The sequence below is a fragment of the Musa acuminata genome, chromosome BXJ2-4 (genome assembly GCF_036884655.1).
Source record: "Musa acuminata AAA Group cultivar baxijiao chromosome BXJ2-4, Cavendish_Baxijiao_AAA, whole genome shotgun sequence".
NCBI lineage: Eukaryota > Viridiplantae > Streptophyta > Magnoliopsida > Zingiberales > Musaceae > Musa > Musa acuminata.
The window spans coordinates 35,066,752-35,086,540 of NC_088341.1; the positions used below are offsets into that span (position 1 = coordinate 35,066,752).

Genomic DNA, 19,789 nt, shown 5'->3' on the forward strand with positions numbered 1-19,789 from the left:
ACTACGGTACCCCCATACGGGGAATCGTACGTCGCTCTTTCTTCGGTCTTCCCGAATCCCCACCGCCACTAGTATCCGTGGTATTAGTGTGTGCGATTCTTCTCTCCTCGTTAACGAGATAATATGTATGATAGTGTGTGCGATTCTTCTTTGGTGCTATGGTCCCGTGCATTAGTCGGAAGCTCACGTGACAAGCACGTGCATCGATGGTAACTCGCATCTGTATAAAACCTAGAGATGAGGCGGTTCACCTCGCATGCATCGTAGCATCGGGGTTGGATGAAACCGACAAGGCGTGTGTTGTGCATAAAACAGTGATATTTGTCTAAACCAAAAGGCCGCTAGTCCTCTTCGAATCTATTCTTCCTCTCTTCTGCCCCCTTTCAGTATAGCTGACGCCTAGGGTTCGAAGAGGAGCAAACCCTAGCTATACCCATGGACAGGCACCGCAGCGACCGCTTCGACGACCGCTCCGGAGATCGGTTCGGCGATGGCGGTGGGCGGCGGATGCCCTCCCGATGGTCCTCCGACAGCCCCACGGAGCGGCATCCCCGTTATCCCAGGGGTGGCGCCGGAGGCGGAGGCGATGGCGGCCGCTACCATCCCTACCGCGGTTCTCAGGACCTTCCCGCCCCTCCGGGCGGTGGCTTCCGAGGCGGTGATCCCGGTGGCTTCAGCCCTCCGGTGTCCGTGGGCGGCCCTAGGCGCGGGTTCTCCGGTCGAAGTGGCTCTCCAGGTAAGCTCAAAGATCCTCTCTTTTCTTCTCGAAAATTGTACTTACCGTCGTTCATTCACCGTGTTAGGGTTCATGATAGTCGTTGTTTCATTCTCTTTTCTTTTTTTTTTTTTGGTCGGGCGGTTAATGGCTGGTTTCGACTTGCTAACCACGATCTTCCTTTCTTTATCGGAATCTTCCTCTCCCCTCTCCCTCACCCTCTCTTGGTGGCAATTTAATTATTTTTTCCACCCGTTATTTTGGCACTTCACGGTAGATAAATAAATCTTGAGGGTTTTTAGCTTTTCGGATCTTTTCAAGAATGAGAGCAAAACGACTACGTCGTGATTTGCTACTAAACTTAGCCTGGTCATGGTTGATCTTGTGTTCTCCCCTATAACGACTAGGCAGGGTTCTCACTCATGAAATCAGAAATTAAATCATTTGTTATGCTCAAATGTGGCCAATCCATTAACACCCACTGTTAGAGGCATGCCATTCAAAGAATCAGTTGACTTCTAGTGATGTTTCATCAATCAGATTCAACTAGTACTCGTTTCTTTGGAAGTGTTGAGGCATCTGAACTTGTTGGCTTGTAATTGTCTACCCTTCCAACAAGGTGCCTGGGTGATTTTAAAATTGTCTATTTGTGGTGCTTTGATGACATTCTACATGATAATAAGGAGGACTTCCTTGTTTCAAGAAGTTTGATTGTATTGCAAGTCTTTTTTTTTGGGGGGCAAAGGGTAAGTGGTGAATATGATATTTGATTTTAGGATCTTTCTGTCAACAGTCAAAGCCCTTATTAGCTACGTTAGCAGATGTCCTTAAAAAATTGTTTCAATCCTTAGCCTTTGGTAAGTTGATCTAGTATAACACCACCAGACCGAGTAAAAATTTATTATTTGAGATTTTGAACCCTTAAAATTTGTATTGCAAGTTGTTTCTTCTTATATGTTGTGAGAGATAGTTAGGTTATCTTGTCTTAGGCTAAAATCGATGAAGACATTTTGGAGCAAGCAAGTATTGTGCAAATAAGCCAGATAGGCGTCATGCAAAAATCATTCTCATGAACCATCTTGTATATTTTCATGCAAGTTATTATAAAAGTACTCAGGTTTAGGCTTTCATGGGATGCACTATAATTAGGTCATCAGAACCGGCCATTAAGAAAGAACAAAAGTTCTTATTATAATTGGGATGGTGATGCTAGGGTATGAGAATTTCGTATCGTATATATCTTATGGAAATTGTAATTGCGTGTTACTGTTATTTTTGTCAGGAATGATAAATACATCAGGTGCTGTGGCTTTTTTTTAAGTTCCTCATGAATTCTTTTTATTTTTAGGCACGACACACTATATAATATGAACATGTGGGCGAGGAATATGTTTTATTAAATTTAATCATAATGTTGAATTTTGATGTACTGTTCAATGTGAGTGTCCTACTGACCCTCGTATCTCAAGAGCTTATAGTATTATGCTTGGTAATAAATAATTACAGTTGTATTTTTTCCAAATATATATTCATGCTAAATTGTAGCTTGCAGTTAAATAATACAATCACAAAGTATGATAAATGGATTATCGCACGTTGTTGTATGGAAATATATACCCTTCTCATAAAACTGCATTTTGAGTTCTTACTACTAACTGATTATAGTGCATGCAAGTAAAATATGTTATCTCACTTTTTTCTATTGTTATTTAATGATAATCGAAGTTGAATTGCATCTCATATATTGCTGTCATATGGCTTTATGAGTGATATGTTCCGTAAGTGTCACCATTTCAAGTGAATAATTGTTTTTTGTCTCAAAATTAATATCTGTGAACTCGCAATAACCTTTTTGACATTTTATTTTACCAATATTATCTAGATCGTACTGGTGGGAATAAATTTGCCAAACTTTTTATTGGAGCAGTCCCAAGGACCGCAACTGAAGAAGATGTAAGTCAATGTTATTTTTCGTGATGGTTATGTGAATTTTTTGAATTTTTTACCATCTATTGTCTTCCATAACTGTCATCATTACTGTTCTCTCCTTGATTCCTATTGTAAGATACTTATTGACTCTCTCAGTATATCTACCACACTATTGCTTCGTCTTCATTTTATATCTAATGAGTATGATATAACAGCAGAAGCAGAAACAACAACAGTTTGTGTTAGCAACTCTTTATGTTCATCTTCATGAATCTCCTTTTGATATGAATTTGAGTATGATGCTACATGCTACTGAAATATGTTTCAGATGCACATTTGAAATTTAGATTATATTCAGATGCCTTATCGGTCCAAATACTGTTCTGTTATTGTGCATAAATTGCAGTTACCTATGAGAGATAATATTTTTTAGTTTTTTATTTGACTTTAGTGAGGCAATGAACGATAATAATCACAGGAATGTAAGTAATAATGGACATTGGTTGCCATTCTGTCTCATTGTTTGTAGCAAATATGGTGACAAAAACTATACTAATGGTGATTCTTTTCGCTATACAAAGTTTTTCTGTGGAAAGAAGTTGAAACCCATGAAGTTATATTATTATATGTTTTAACTTAAGAATCCGAACAAGTTTATATCAAGTACAAATAAGACCGATGAGTAATTTCTTCAGCTTGATTATGTTCCAGCTTTTGTTAGATACTTGAAGATTTATTCTGAGATTTGTTACGCACCAATGTGCTACTTTACATATTGGTGTGTTCTGATGAGCATCTATCATTAGGTGCAGGATGAGCTTAGTTTGTTAATCCATTAAGCAATGTGCTTTTTTTTTATAGTAATGTGATGCTGATGAAGATTAATTTGCCATTCAGAGTATTACTTGTCAATTCTTTGAAATAATTATGTAGTGGTGGATGAAGTTCATACGGTAGTTTGAATTATCAGATGGATGTAACAAAATTGTTTCCATTAGATTGTTTCATGTGATGTAGACATTACAGAAGTCTCTTCAATGAACAATTATAATGGGGCATGATGTGGATATTTCCCTTAATGATATTTACTGGCTAGAAAGTAGTATGGTGCCAATGCCACATGCTTTTGTTTTTGTTGGTATTGTAGGGATACAAGAAATGGAAGGCAGTTCTAAGATTGGATGTGACATATGAATGTGATCTGAACATTAAACATGGTTTGTCTTGTGGCCTTGGCAGTGGTTTTCTCCCTGTCAGAATCTTGTTGGGGTTGTTATTTTTGTTTTGTTAAGAAAAGCTACATTATAGTTTTTTATGTGCTTCCTTTTTGATCAATATGCGATGATACCTGAACTATGAGATCCCAGTATCCACCGATGAATTTTGCACTTATGAAATATTGACTTACTGTGGTGACTTTTCTTATCCTCTGACATGGATCTGGTTTTAAAAAATATACTGCATGTATGTTTGCTGGCCAATCTTTCATTGATTTCAGTTTCGTAATGTCTCCTTTGGTGTTTGGTTGTAGTTTTTTTCTTTTAAATTTTGAGGTGGACCTCTGTCATTGTGAAGTTATCATCATAACCTATTACTTGTCCCTCAGATACGCCCATTGTTTGAGGTGCATGGAGATGTCATTGAAGTGGCTTTCATAAAGGATAGGAAAACTGGCGAGCAACAAGGTTTGCACTGATCCTTTTTAACTTTTCACTGTCATCTTTTGTCTGTTTTTTTCCAGGTTCCTGAGTGGTAACCAGAGAACAATATGGTCATCTCTCCTCTCAGTTTGGTTTTGGAACGGTTGCCTCTTCTTATTGGTTTGCTTGGCATTGTTTCCATTCTGCTTTTTCTCTACATCGAGAAGAAGAATACTTGAAGACCATCAATGGTTATTGACTTTAGCTTCAAATAAAATGACTCTCTAGTATCTGTTGGTGCAGCAGTGCATTTTATAAGCCATGTTGAGCAAGTCAGTAGGTGCAATTTTACTGTTTGTCATGGTGTGTGGTTGTCTGCCATTGGTGTATTGCAGTTGACGGAGATGCAATTATGCATCTGATACATGCTTTAGAAGTATGTCAGTTACTTAAAAACACTTAACACTTTTGAATATGATAAGGACAAACATTGACAAGAAAAATATTCTGTGCTTTGATTGGTTTTGAAGTTTTGCCCTTGCAGTTTATGTTGTTGGATGTTCCCAGATGATCTTTGAACCAAGTGATTAATATGGTCCAGTTGTGGTTATTACAATGGTTGTGTTTGAACCTGGATTCTTGGCTTGGTTGCATGTTGTTGTGCGAAAGCTTAAGCCATTCCCCTTCTTTTGGTAGCTGGACTTCTGATTTTTCATCAGTAGCATGAAGCATGGAAGCCAGTGGCTTACGTGTCATAATGTTGTCAGGCGTTGATACCACTGTGTATTATGTGAAGTCTCTTCCCTTCACCTTCCCATGGATGAATGTGAGTAATCATTGTTCTGTGGCTGTGACATTGTCAGCATCAGACAGTATGGGTGGATGATTGTATGTGCGTTTTGTGTTTTATTTTCTGCCTTGGATGTTAATGGACCTCTTATTTGAACGAGGTAGTTTTCTGAGATTGACATGCATGTCAGTTCTAAATGTATTCTAGTCTCTTTGTGACACCTGGATGGACTACGGTATACCTGCATTCACATTTAGTTCAGTGCCAAAAACAATTCCTGGAGGATGGGACTTCTTTTTGGCACGTCATTACGTATCTGTTTGAGCTAATGAAGCTGAAGTTTCAAATTTGATGTGTGATTTTTGTGCAAATGTCTTGTGTAATACGGCTGAGTGATACCTTTCAATGGACCATTCACTAAGCTGAACTGTTAGATCCTCATATATGTGGCTGTGGTGGTGTACATTTTGCTTCACTGTTGCACCACCTTGCGTACTTCTGGGTTCTGGCAGTGTTCCTTTGTGTGTCCTCTGTATTAAATTTGAGAGCTTTGTTGATGTTAGAAACCTTTGGATATTAAATGCAGAGAACAACCATTTGAGAGCTTCTGAGTTTTTGTGTTCTTGCATTGTTACTCGTATGGTGCGTACTGTCATGGTAAAAGTGGGTTCATTTTTGCTATGTGCATGTGGAAATTGCCACGAGTTCTGTTTATGTGCTATAATCAGGAATTTACAACCCCCCTTTCCTTCCTGGATATTGGTAATTTTTCTTTAATTGGTTGACAGCTGATTTGATTTATGCGTTAGCTGTTGAGATGTAAAAAAACTCAAAATCCATTATCATGGGATAAAATCAGCTTTCAATTTGTTCATAATGATTCTGAGAGCAATTCTGCACTTTTCAAGAGCAATTGTTGCTCTTTTGAACTCTAATTTTCTTGATTCCAGCTCCTGCAAGTCTGTGACATTCGTTAATGTGTCAATTTAGGTGGTACATTGTTACTTGGATTTTGTTGGTCATATTTTGACAATTGAGGCTTTTTGTCCAGTTCTGTGAATGGTATTTCTCTGGTTGTTTATTCTTGTGCTTTTTTGGTTTCCTCAGCCATGCCTATGGCCATATTGATTTGCTTGATGCATATCTTGACATTCTAATATCCCATAATGAAAAATATGGCTGCTTCACACAGTTTCAGAAACTGGATCCATCTATATTTACTGTTTAATCAGCTTATTAGCTGTACACAAAAAATGAAAAATATTAATTTGATTGAATATTTTTTTCTCATCTTGGCTTTGCATCTTTTTTTTTTATGGCAGCACATGATGTTTGATGTTTCACATCTTATGCTTCAATTGAACAGTGTACTAAGATTAATATCTGATAATCAAGGTGCTGTCTTTTGTCATCAGTGGGAAATAAACCAGCTTATTTCTTTATGCTTCTTCCTCTTATTATTCTCTTTTTAGTTTGCATGGATCTGCAATATACTCATAATTCTTATTGACTTATTCCATCTTTATTCTCTGATTCCTCCTATCGAGATATGAGAACAACACTCTTTTGTTTGTTTAATCTATTGGTCGATGTGCATTGTTGCTATATCACGCCAAGGTATATTCTTGTGGAGTAATGGATCCCTAGACACATGCTTTTGGTTTGCTTTGTTGTCACTAGTGAAACCTGCTCCTTGTCTAGATTGGTACAGCTTACATTCAGATATTGATTGGTATATTGCACAACATAGTTTGGCAGCAAGTTTGTCTATAAGGTTTCATTAACTTGAAAGAACTTTCTGTTGTTGTTAATGTTGTGTGGATCTGGAAACCCTTCTTTCAGTTTGGAACAAGTTATTATCATCTCTCCAAGTGTTAGTTCTGCGGGAATTAGAATGATGCCTTGGTTCTAATGGTTCCTTTGTTCTTTGCGTAAATATCATTAAATTTGGTAGTTGTGCTTGAATGTAAAAAGAAGATCTGCAGGCAAATTTTTGCAGTTTTGGATTTTGAAACCTAGGAGTCACACAGTGACAATGTTTTCCTTTATATTTAGCAAGCATACTTCATTTATTTGATCTCATTCTTTCCAGCAGCAGAAAACTACAATTGTATGTAAAGGTGGTGGACTCGCATTTTAATTTATTACTTCCCTATGAGCATTACTTTGATCTCTGTTGCTTTTTCCCTTTGCTTCACTGCACCTGAGCTTTGTGACTTCGGTTTGTAGGAAACAACTTCCTTCAGTGGTAGGGAGTATATTTGAACTTCAAATCCTGAGATGGCTTGAGTATTGGATACTTGGTTACCTATTTATTATTATTAATATGTACAATTTCCTCAGGATCAGTTAACAAGAATATGCAAGAAGTCATAAATTTCTCTATCTCTCGCTGATATTAATTGATCAGTTAACAAGAAGTCATATACTTGCACATTGCCATCAGAAATTGTTTCTTTTCGATGTATCTTCCGCTAGTACCCCTTTTTGGGCTATCAAATTTTTTCTACTGCAAAAATTTGAGTGGTTTTCTTTGCTAAGAGAATTGCCAGTTGTTGACTGAATTTTGTTTACTGTTAATCCAAGATGCTTTTAATATTTTTGGTGGCATAGTGCTGTCTGTTTCACTGTGGCTGTAATGATTTTCTTGATTTTAATCAAGTTGTCCATGCATGCCTTTTCCATGTTCAGAATTGAGTTTATAATGCTATTCGAGAGTTACATTATTTAGATTTGGTTCACTGGAGAACCAAAGTTACTAGTTGCTGAATGATATCAGACCTGTGCTGTTGATATTGATAATTATCTGTGTAATGTATCTTAGTTGTCAACATGTTTCATGGAATGTTAAACATCTACATGGAACTGAAACATTGTTTTTTGAGCTCAGATTTCAAAAAATTCTTTACTCTTTTATCAGCTGCTTTTGCAAAAGAGTGCAATAAAAGAGGTTTTGATAATTCAGATTATCCAATTACTGTTTTATCAGACAGCAGTTTTACATTGTGTGTCCTTGTCTTATGTGTATAATGCTGGGGCCTGAGCTTGTTGCAGAAGCTCGTTATTTGATTTGGTTAGTTTTATTTATATCATGTAGATATGATGATCTCTACGTTCAGCATCAATCTTTTCCTAATGGATGTTGGCACATCAAGTCATAGCTTTGTGAAGCTTGGTTAAAAAATCAGATGTGGTGTTCAAAATCTAATTTTACTGAGGATATTCCTTAGTGCTTGTGCAATTTGTTTGAGACATGGAATCTATATTAATTGCATTGCTGGGCTTGCTGATCTTCCTATTATCTTTTTGTTCTGGTGCTTGGGAACTGTACAGATTGTATTCTCAAGACAAATTTGTGCATATTGTTTGAAATATGGACTTTACACTAATTTCATTACTGAACTTGCTGATGTTCTTATTCTTCTGGTGCTGGGCGTTGCTTGGTGAATATATGTATGCATAATGTCATATTGTTTGTAAAGCAATTTGACAATAAGTGTAAGTTCATTGAAATTATTCTCGGAAGTGGGGAGAACAAAGATTGTATTATTGTTCCTTGACAAAAAAGGCTGAATGCATGCATGCATTTGGTGAAGTTGATATATATATATATATACACACACACACACACACACACACATACTGTTTCTTCCAGAATGATCTTAATTCTTGAACCCATTCTTTGATTTGTTTGGTAGTCATCAAGTGCCCAAGGTTTCAAGGGGTTCCAGCATTTTGTGTGGTTGGACTTATATTTTCATATGTGAAATTGTATTTTTGCATATAGTTTCAATACATGTGAGAGTTTTAGACATCACGGCAATATTAGAAAATTTTTTCAACGCTCAAGTGTCTTGAAATGTTTGGGTGTCTAATTATCTGATATCGCAAAAGAATATCTGAAATTGGAGCTCGGGATAACTTTGCTTTAATATATTTTGACTGTTCATCTCGTTCCTCATCAAGCATTACTGTAGCTTTTGTTCCTTCAAGTCAAGATGCAGTGTCTGCTTTACTTACTAAGCTCTTCTGCCTCTTTGACATGTTTTTTCGCCTGTGTCCATATGTTGTCAAAGAAGAACACCATAAGGACTTTTCTATTTTCATTAGAACAAGTGTATACTCATCTAAAATTTGACATTTTTAATGTTAGAGCATGATAATAAGATGATAGAATGTCCTCTGGAAACTGTCCTTTGTCAGTCATGCTTTTTTATTAGGATACTTTGACATTTGAATTTTACTTTAAAACACAATCATACATGTTTATAAGCATAACATGTCAGCCTTCCACAATTTTTTGAATGTTTCAGTGTCAAAATCCTGGAAGTGATATTGGTTGTGTTTTTTGCTTCTTGATAATATTTCTGCAAGAGTCTCCTTGGGCAGGACATCTTGTGTGAGACTTATGTTGGTGCACTTTGGTTTGCATTGTGTCTTGATAGTTGAGACTCATGACCAGCTTTTAAACTTGGATCGTGTGTGTGTGTCCCATGAAGAGGCAAAATAAAGTGTTTGCCTGGATATGATTTATAATTATAGACCATGACTAAAGCAATTTGTTTGCATTCACAATATTGTTCGTATCATGTTTGTAAATTATAATGTATTATTATTTTTCATTATAAGTTATTTGCAGAGGCATGCCATTTGTCTAGAATATTTTCTTGTTATAAAGGGTTTCATCTTGTCAAATCAGAAATTGGCTCACTTCAAAATAGTAGATGCATTAGAACTTTTGGCATACCTGTACCAAATACATCTGGATAATCATAGTAATTGGGTAACTTACGAAAAGTGTTCTAAGTGCCTTTTCATCAAACAATTATTTCAAAGTGCTTTATATTCAAACAATTTTGTAAAATTATATATCTTTGGGTCTTCCTGCCTCCTGGACACCCTTGTAGATTACTTTGGTTTCTTCATTCTCATGTTAATCTTTTGATGATGGATAGTTAGGGATTTGTTATTTGGAATTTTCTTGGTCTTGATTATTGGATTTGTTTTAAATGTTGACATTTACTTCTTTTTTTTTATAAATTCTGGTCATTTTTAATACATCCTTGCTTTTTCTATTGCAACTTTCATATTCTCTGTTAGTTCAAGTGCTATGAAGATTTGTGGCATAAATGGGTTATGCATTTGGCATGTATATTATCTTATTTTTATTGAATATCTATGCCATTTTATCTTTTTGTTTTGGTGATTTGCTATGTCATATTATCTGTATGCACCATTATGTCATACTATATTGCTATCTATGCTCCAGAACTTTTAGATTTTGTTGATTTCCACATTATTCTTTTGTTAGTAAATTACACTATGAAAAAATCCGTGCTTAACACCTTTTGTCTTGTTTGTCCCTGCTGATACTCTGAACTCCTTGCATGTTCTAGTTGCATCCCTGCAATTGCATCATCCTTTTAAAGGTTTCTTTTATTTTTCTAACGATGTCTAGAATATGTGTTAACATTTTCTAACATATGAAAGAAGGGACTTTCTGGTCCTTTGACCATTTGTTTTGGGCTAATTAATGTATAGTGATAAACTTTCAGTTTTTTTTGGCCATGTCATGCATGTATCATTTACATTATTTACATTAATAATTATTGTTATCTAGCTGGGTCAAGAAACATAACCTTTCCTTACAGGTTGTTGTTTCGTCAAGTATGCAACTTCTGACGAGGCTGACAGAGCCATCAGGGCTTTGCACAATCAGTATACGTTGCCTGGGGTGGGTACTATTCCAATTTGTTGTGTGCCTTTGATGATGTGTTTTTCTTGGCTACAAAGCCGATGCACTTTTGAAGCAATTTTGTTGTTTATACTTTATAGTATAACTTGATTGATTACATCTATGGTTTTCTCAGGGCTCGGGACCTATTCAAGTAAGATATGCTGATGGAGATCGGAATCACCATGGTACCATCTAATGATGATCATATCACATATAAGAATTCTCAAAACATTTAAAATGATGTGTTTTTCTTCTCTCTCCAGAAAAGACATCTTTCTTAGCTCATAACAACATTATATTCTGTGTTCAGTATCTTAATATACATATCATTTGTGTTCAGTATCTTAATATAAATCTTAAGTTCATTTGTTAACCTGAGTATCTTTCTGTAACTTATTTGATATTCTCTTAGGTGTACCCCATGGTCAAAGCCATTTTATAAAATAATCTGTAGCAATCTTAGTATGAGTATTTGTTTCATTTTTTTTAAATAGTTTTTTTGGATATTTTTTTATTGTTGTTACTTGTACTCTAGTTTACAATTTTTGCAGTTTTATCATCTTTATTTTTGACCTGTTTCTTTATAGTGCTCTCTTATATCTTTCTCATCTATATTTGGCTGTTATTTTATTTATTAAATTTTTTGGTTATGATAGGTGTTGTATATTGATCTAACCTATGTGTTACTTCAACTTGTGGTTTATAGCTTTATGTGCATCATATATCTTTTTCAATTTTTGGTCTGTATTATCTCAGTTTAATGATTTTTGCATCATATACTTCTATGTTTAAATTTTAATTTGACAGCTGTCTTAAACTCCAAGCATTTATGTTTTTTTCAGTCTATTTAAGCATCTTTTTGGGGAAAGTACCGTATTGTGTTATTCTAAGAATTCCATTTCAATTCAAATCTCACAAACTTTGTGCCCCTTCTGGGTATGATTTTTTGATTCTGCATCTGTCTTACCCTCTTCTCTGATAGAGAAGGCTGAAAAGAGCTGTTGAGTGATTGAAGTTTTCACAACTTAGACTTTACCAAGTCTGTTTGAGATGAAAGTTGTGTCAACTAAACAGAAAAATACATTAGTAAGTGCTTCTGTGCATGTATAAGCTTAGGTCCAAGAGACCAATACAAGACAGTTTTGAGGTGCTTCAGAATTATTGTCTACAATTTTGACATTTTCCTACATATACGTATGGGATTCAATGTTTGGATTTTGCTTTACTTTTGTCATAAAAATGTATTCTGTGAATGACATCTGGCAAGGAACTATTTAAAAGTTGGAACTAAGGCCATACATGAGTGTGTACCAAGTTTGGAAGTGTTTGTTTTGCCTTTTCTGATTCTACAAAATTTGTCTTAGGTGCTGCTGAAGACAAACTGTTTGTCGCATCACTTAACAAGCTAGCCAATGCAAAGGAGATTGAGGAAGTAAGTTTCTATAATATCTTTTCGTCAAGGAAGTAACTTCTATGCTTCCACTAGTTCTAATGAAACTAAATGCTTTACTAATATCAGTATTTGATAACCAGATGACGTCTGAAAGAATATACCAAAATTGAATACAAATGTTAAAACATTTTCTGATTGGAAGCAACTTTACTGGTTCTTCCTAATTAGTGAGATCTCTTAGTTTTCGTGTTATTTGTAAAAGTCTGGTATTTGTGTGGCAGATATTTTCTCCATATGGGCGAGTGGAAGATGTCTACTTAATGAGAGATTCATCAGGGCAAAGTCGTGGTAGGTCGATGCACATAATGTGGAAGTTTCATTTAATGCCTGTTTCCTTTTGTGTTTATTTATAACATATTTTCAATATGAGTTGTGAAGGATGTGGCTTTGTAAAATTCTCAACTAGAGAGATGGCATCAGCAGCTTTGAATGCTCTTAATGGAATTTATGTGATGAGTGTAAGTTGTTTAGTTAGATAACATTTTCATATGTTCAACTTACTGATCAAGTTCCTTTCTTCCATCTGCTATTAGGGATGTGATCAACCGTTAGTTGTTCGATTTGCTGATCCTAAGCGGCCAAGGCCAGGAGACCAGAGGTTTTTGATGAAAACTATACCCTTCTTGTCAAGAGCTTAGAGGAGCAGTTTCAGTCATCAAGCATTCTTTTTTTTTTCTTTTTTTATATTATGCTTATTGTAATACTTTGTCGTGTAACTTTCCTGTTACAGGAGTGGACCAGCATTTGGTGGTCCTGGTTTCAGTCCTCGATCTGAAGCAGCATTAGTCATCAGGTTTGGTTATCTACTGGAGGAAATGCTGTGTTAGAGATTTTGAGAAAATTAAATGGTTGACATATTACGATATTAGTGTCTTGTAATCTTTGGGACATTTGGATGCACGTCCTTTTACTGCATATACCAATGTACCAAATCTGCTCTCTGGCATGTGCTGCCCAGGGTGTTATGTGCATGGTGCATGTTGCCGTGCCTGACGTGCTTGCATTGACATGCTCTTGCATAGCTCTAAGCCAGTGGTTGGTTTACACGGACGGTGATGAAATTAAAAATGTTGATAATAAAAACAAAAGCGGTGCAAATATTTTAAACGGAGCCTTTTTCAATTGTGGCTCATTGCACACATATTGATAGGCAGTCCTTCACTTGATGGCTTTAAGATGTGCAGGAGCTAAAGGCCTAGAATTGTATGAGTGGTCCACATCTTGTGAGTGGCTATTTTAATTATTTATTCATAAATTTTAGTTTTTATAAAAGGAAAAATTTATAAGATAATTGTTTGACCAGTAATGTTCTATGGATTTGGTTAAGAAAATATACAAAAAGTTTCTTGCTAAGATGAGAATGTCGAGGTGAATGCGTGGAGTTACTAGGAAAGATAGGAAAATAAATATTTTTATTTATGAACAAGTAGGTATCATTTTGCTAGAGGATAAAATGAGAGAGAATCATTTAGAATGGTATGATAGTATGGATATGTGCTCAAGGGATTTATAAATGTGGTAGTAAGAATCATTTTGATTGAAAAATATATTCTTTTCTTGACATTTTCTTTTTCTAATGCCAAATGCTTTTGGTTACAGGCCAACAGCTAACCTGGATGAGCCAAGGAATGGGCGTAAATCATCTGATGCTTGGCATCCAATGAATCCCGAGTCATTCGGATCGTCTTCCCACTCTAATGGAACAACCTCAACGCTTCCAGTGCCACCTTCATCGCAACAGGTGCTGATTCATCTTTCTGTTTTTTGTCTGATTGTCTGAGCTTGATTAGTCCAATTTTAATACAACAAACTAAACAATAATATTAATACTTTTAGCTTACTAGTTGTTTCATTATGTAGGGATTCAATCCTTCGATGGCATCACTCCCTTCCTTTGTTGGTCAGCAAGTATCACAGTTGGAGAAGCCACTGATGCCCCCTCAAAACTTCCCTCCACATTTAAAACTGAATACCCAACAGCCTCCAGTTTCCCACCCCCATGCTCTAAATTTGCAATCGCCTCTGCAACATTTTGGCCAGCTTCAACTTCCTCAATCTGGAGGTCAAAACATACCATCCCAACAGTTACCTGGACTGGGTGGACAAGCATCCTTGCAGCCTTTAGCCCAGCAAAGTGCCTCTTCCATGGCATTGCAGGCTCCTTTAAGCCTGCAACAACAAGCTATGCCTGCCGCCAATCTTCCACAGTTTGCCACATCTAATGTCACACAGCAGCTTCTTCAGCAGCCTATCCAACAGTTTCCAGCACAACTACCCCAGATGCTGCTTCAGCAGCAAGCCCAAGCTTTACAATCTAGCTTTCAATCATCCCAACAGGCAATTCTCCAACTGCAACAGCAGCTGCAACAAATGCAACAACAGCAGCATGTTTCTGAGTCTACTAAACTGCAGGTTAAGCCAATTGAAAATATTCATAAAGTGTCTGCCATTTTTTAGTCATTGGGAACTGAATTTCCACCTTAAATTTTTGGTAGGTTCTTTCATGAACCATAATGTCATGTAGCTGCTTCAAAGCTTCTCTTGCTGTCAAATCCTTCTTTCTGCATCAATGTTGTTGACTTGTTCATTTAAAAGTTTTATTGCATAAAATGTGTTCTGCAGTCTGCATGGACTGGACCACAGTCGTCATCCATCCCTCCTACAACATCTTCCAGCACACCTGCTTCAGTTGTGCCGACAACCACTGCAACTCTTCCAAATTCAGTAAATACGTCTCCTGCAGTTCCGATGACCTGCAACTGGACAGAGCATACCTCTCCTGATGGATTTAAGTACTACTATAACAGTGCTACTCAAGAGAGTAAGGTGGGAATTGCTGAATGATATTGCTGTTAACTCAATATCCTGGTTTTTGGTTCCTTAATCTTCAAATGACCAAATTGTTATTGTTCCAGTGGGAGAAGCCTGAAGAATTTACACTATTTGAGCAGCAGCAACAACATCAGAAATTGCTCTTATTGCAGCAGCAACAACAAAAACTTTCTTTCCAACAGCTTCCATCACCATCTGATACTCAATCACACACACAGATTCAACCAACCCAGCAAGTTCTGTCGACACAGCAAATGCAACCTCAACTGATGAGGCAACAATCACAAATGCAACCTCTTCAACCTTTACAACTGGTAGTGATTTTTTATTTTCTTTACATCTAGATCTTTTTTCTTCCAAAGATTTACACCTTTCCTTTGCTATTTTAGTATCAAGCTTCTGGTGGAACCCTACAACAAAATGTGCAAGTAAGTTCTGCATCATAAGTGATTTGGATGTTAATATTATATGGTTACTCTTTGAGACTATTGTAGTGGCATGATTGCCAAGTACACCTTGAAAAGTATGAATGAAAAATATAATAATATTATTTCAGAAAAGTGTCTAGTCTTCATACTAGAGGTAACTTGAGCATCATGTACTGTTTCACAGGAAAAAAAGAATTTCATGCAACTGTCCTATCTTCACCATCTCCTGTTGGATCTTATATAGATAGATGTTTTCTGGTGGGTCTACGGGCTACTTAGTATATATGTGCAAAGGGTAACATGAAAAATAAAGCGTCACAGGAGAAGAATTGTGGTTGAGTTTTGAGAAAAAAAATATGTCCTCAAAAGCATTCTATTCTGACAAAGGATAAGATGTGGAATCAGCAAGCAGATACATGTGTGATATGTTGAATGTTTCTTTTTTTCGAAAGCAATATGTTCAATGTTGAACCTGCTAAAAAAAGAGAACAAGGCCACTTGAACTGTACGAAATTGGTTTTGTTCACTTACACATAGGTGTAAATCTATTAGGGCTTAGGGTTTCTTAACTGAATTATCAAAGGGCTTCCATGGAGGAAATTGGTACAGCTGTGATGCTTCATCTCCTCCAGATAATAGTTTGGGTAGGAAGCCACTCGAGGTGAGGAATGGAAAGCTGGAACACATGTTTGCATGTTTTTCTTTCTTCCTTCTGGCTGCATACAACACAGCATGAACTGTATTGGCTGTTGCTTAGTGTACCTTTGTCATTGGTGCCTAAATCCAGCACACTGTGGACAACCTTCAAATTCACTTAAAATATGTGGAGCACATTATCTGGTCAAACTCTTTGTGAGGATGCTTATTATATCTCTTGAGAGGACTGCTAACTATGCAACATGTTGTTACATTCTTAGCTAGAATTGCTTAAGTCATGAGGTACCTGAGCGACTAAAGGGTAAGCTTGCGGTCAATTTAGTATCCACAAAGAAAGAAAATAGTTAGTTGAAGAAGTAAGCGATGGGCAAGGTGTGTTGTCGCCCTGCAATATACCTATAGAGCTTTGTATTTGGCTATATATTCCTTGAGATGTTTAATTATTGCATTTTTTTCCTTGGTTATGAAGCAAGAAAATTTTAAAGGTAGGATTGTTCATATGTTTATCATTAGAAGGGCTTTTATTTAGTTTCAGCACATATATGTACATAAAGATGTAAACATATGCATGCATGTACATATACATGCATGAGTGTGTGATTGCCTGCTTGCTTGCATGGAATTTTCTAGATATGGATATATGCAATTATGGAGCTTCCGTATGGCATATAGGTTGCAGTTAAATGACCAGAATCATAGTTATAACCTGAGAAAATGAGCGATTATTTATGTCTCCCTCCAGAGCTCATTATTTTGTGTCATCTGCCTGTGGTATTTTCTTGTGTGATTAGATAGATGGTAGTTTGTGTTACTACAGGAAGATTTTGATCATAGGAAGCAAGCAATTTTTGTGAAGGAAAATAGTGTGTAACTGTGTATTCAGTATAACTATTTAGTTGACCAATGCCACAGTAAAAAGACCAAAGGCATACCTGCTGCATCAAGCTCCCTCCGGCGGGGTCTGAGGAGGTCAATATATGCAGTCTTACCTCTATAAATAGAGAGGCTGGTACACATGAAACTTGACAGGAACAAGAAAGTTAACATTGACATGATCTTTTTAAGTGGAACAAGTTACATGTTTAGGTTTTCTACCAATCATTACAATGTGTGAGAACCTTGTTAGACTGTTTGAGAATTTGTAATGTCTGGGTCTATGTTGAACAACCGTGAAAATGAATCAGAAGATTAGAAATAATAAATGAAGATGTTCCAAAAAACACTAATGAAAAAACGTATAACTTCAAAAGCATCTTCGAGAAGTAAGGATTGAAGCTAACAAAAGCAAACTTCTATATCTTAGACAATACAACAACAAGCTGTAGTTCCCAACTATGTGGATTTAGCTACATGGATACATTTTAGCATTTGAGCTCTATTCAATGCATTATCACTAGCCAAACTATTTGTTGAACTCATCAGAACCTTTGAGTTCTCAGTAAAATCTCGTTTGGACTTCCTCTATCTTTCCAATCACTTCTAGTATGAATTATTTCACCCATCTTGACCATGGCGGTCATCGGTATTCTTTCAACATATTCAACCATTTAAAGAGTCATTTCTTAATTGTCTATCTCTTGCTATCCCCTTGAATTGATCATGAACACAAAATATTTCCTATTTTATCTTTTAATAACAATACTTTTTGACATCATCATAACAGTAATATTAACTTTTAAATATGTTGTTTCCTAACTACTTAACATTCTATCCTTGTGACAGTCTTATAAAATGTTGCTTTTTAGCTATGGTTACATGATGAGATAATATTTTACAAGCTGTAGAACTTCAACTATCCTCTTCCTTGTATTGTTGGATTTTTTTATCTTGAATTTTATGTAATATGTATATTACATTATAACTGGACAACTTGTTTGAAGGGAATGAATTGAGTTCTTTTTGTCTAGGAGAAGCTCAGGGAGCTTGTTACTAATGTTGCCTTGATTTCTGTTGTTCACTGTGTGTCCATTGAGACATTGCATGAAGAGGACAAGATTTAGAGTTTATATAAGATTCATAAATGTAGAGATGACTTTTATTAGGAGAGAATTTGCTAGATCATGATATCAACAATAGTCCTGTTGGCTTTAATTTTTAGCTACTTGCATGGCTATTCTGCCGTCAATGAAGCAAGAGGCGTCTAACTTGGAGATGATAGTTTGGCTTACCTTTGTAAGTATTCTCTTTTTAATAGGATCTGAGTTATGCACAACTAAAGGCTGCTGGTTCTGTTATTGATCCTGCTAAAGTGCAACAGGTATTGACTTTTTTCATCCATGCTTGCAGTCCCAGCTTTTGGTTCTAAATTTCATTTTATTGTTGTGCTTATACATTTTCATTTAGGGGATTTCAGCAGCACAAGAGTGGGCTCTGAAGAACAAACCTGCAGGTTCTCTGGAGATACTCACCCTTCTTATACATTATATTGCTCCCTTAAGTTTTATCTCTGTAGTTTTTTAAATATGAGATTTTGTTTGTTCTATATCTTGGCGTTTGATACTATGTTAAATGAATGATCCTGTCCCATTTTCTAAGCTTGCACTTTGACATGCTTCAGTGCTTTCTTTGTCTTCTCATGAGGCGGTCATTTACAATATCACCATTTTTTTACCTAGGAATACATTATTAGAAAATCCCTCTCTCTCTATCTTTCCCTTTTTCTGTCTCAAATATGATTAAATGGTTTATTCTTAAATGTTTTGAGTACTTTTGTCCTTGTACCCTGAAGCTTTTGCCTCAACTTCCACATTTGAGCTGAGATGAGCTGCATGTGGCTGTGTTTTTCATATCCTGAATATATATTGATTATCCATTTTTCTATTTTTGTAAATCACTGTGCTCACGGAGCCTTAAATTGATGTCAGTATCATATGCACAATGCAGTTTCTTTGTATCTCCTGTACTAAAGACAGACATACACACATAATATACTGATGACATCTTGTCATCAGTATATTATGCTTTTGTCATAACGATGTTAAGAGGTGAAAGGTGAATCATCTTATCACGGTAGACTTCACTAAAATTGGTAAGAAGAAATCTTATAGCGTTTGAATTTTGGAATGGCACTTCTATAGAATTAAATAACCAGAACACCCTTAGCTGATCTTAAATAGTTTGGAATTTTGGGGTTGAGAGATTATCGGTTGCTCCTTTCTGTTTGTTCAAGTCGATACCTTTCTGTTTGTTCATTGCAGTTGTTTTCTGTCTCGTCTGATAGATGTTTTGTCTTCAGGTTCTTGATGCAGTGCTCATCAGGTGACGCAGCAGAGTGTGCCATTACCCCCAAGTGAAGTGTTTCAGAGCAAGTATTGGGATGAAGCCAGCGATGGCTCCCCGAGCTGTTTGATGTTTATTTCTACTTTCCAAAACCGGTACTTAGCATTATCATTCAGCAGAAAAAGATAAATGTTTCAGTGTACATCCAATTTTTCTGGCTACGGTGTGGGTTAATTGACGTAGTGTAACATATCGCCCAAGATCTTCTTGTTCATGATTTAGTTGCTTGTCATTCAAGTTTATGGAGAGACATGAACACACATCTCTTTATAGTTTGGTTATGACTGTTGTTGGCTTTGAGATGCATTGGTGTAGGATTTTTTTCGGTA

At 36.2% G+C, this 19,789-nt stretch overlaps 1 protein-coding gene across 4 annotated transcripts; it reads left to right on the top strand.

The window, feature by feature from the left end:
* The first annotated feature begins 273 nt into the window (after window positions 1-273).
* On the top strand, window positions 274-19,741 carry LOC103981541 (flowering time control protein FCA). 4 transcript variants are annotated; one of them, XM_009398298.3, is made up of 18 exons: window positions 274-736; window positions 2,598-2,668; window positions 4,251-4,329; window positions 10,726-10,808; window positions 10,945-10,996; window positions 12,176-12,243; window positions 12,486-12,552; window positions 12,643-12,722; window positions 12,798-12,862; window positions 12,995-13,057; window positions 13,864-14,005; window positions 14,125-14,676; window positions 14,887-15,090; window positions 15,180-15,410; window positions 15,486-15,524; window positions 18,376-18,438; window positions 18,525-18,570; window positions 19,417-19,741. In XM_009398298.3, the coding sequence occupies exons 1-18, from the start codon at window positions 436-438 to the stop codon at window positions 19,422-19,424; spliced, it is 2,214 nt and encodes a 737-aa protein (XP_009396573.2). In that variant the 5' UTR covers window positions 274-435; the 3' UTR covers window positions 19,425-19,741. The 4 variants fall into 4 exon arrangements, with proteins under 4 accessions (XP_009396573.2, XP_064961188.1, XP_064961189.1 ...); XM_009398302.3 differs by having other exon boundaries at window positions 286-736; window positions 18,535-18,570; XM_065105116.1 differs by lacking the exon at window positions 15,486-15,524 and having other exon boundaries at window positions 285-736.
* Window positions 19,742-19,789: the final 48 nt, after the last annotated feature.

Coding starts and splice junctions, on each gene's coding strand:
- LOC103981541 (XM_009398298.3), top strand. CDS start 436: ATGGACAGGCACCGCAGCGACCGCTTCGACGACCGCTCCGGAGATCGG. Junction 737..2,597: donor CGGTCGAAGTGGCTCTCCAG/GTAAGCTCAAAG, acceptor AATATTATCTAG/ATCGTACTGGTGGGAATAAA. Junction 12,244..12,485: donor ATGCAAAGGAGATTGAGGAA/GTAAGTTTCTAT, acceptor TTTGTGTGGCAG/ATATTTTCTCCATATGGGCG.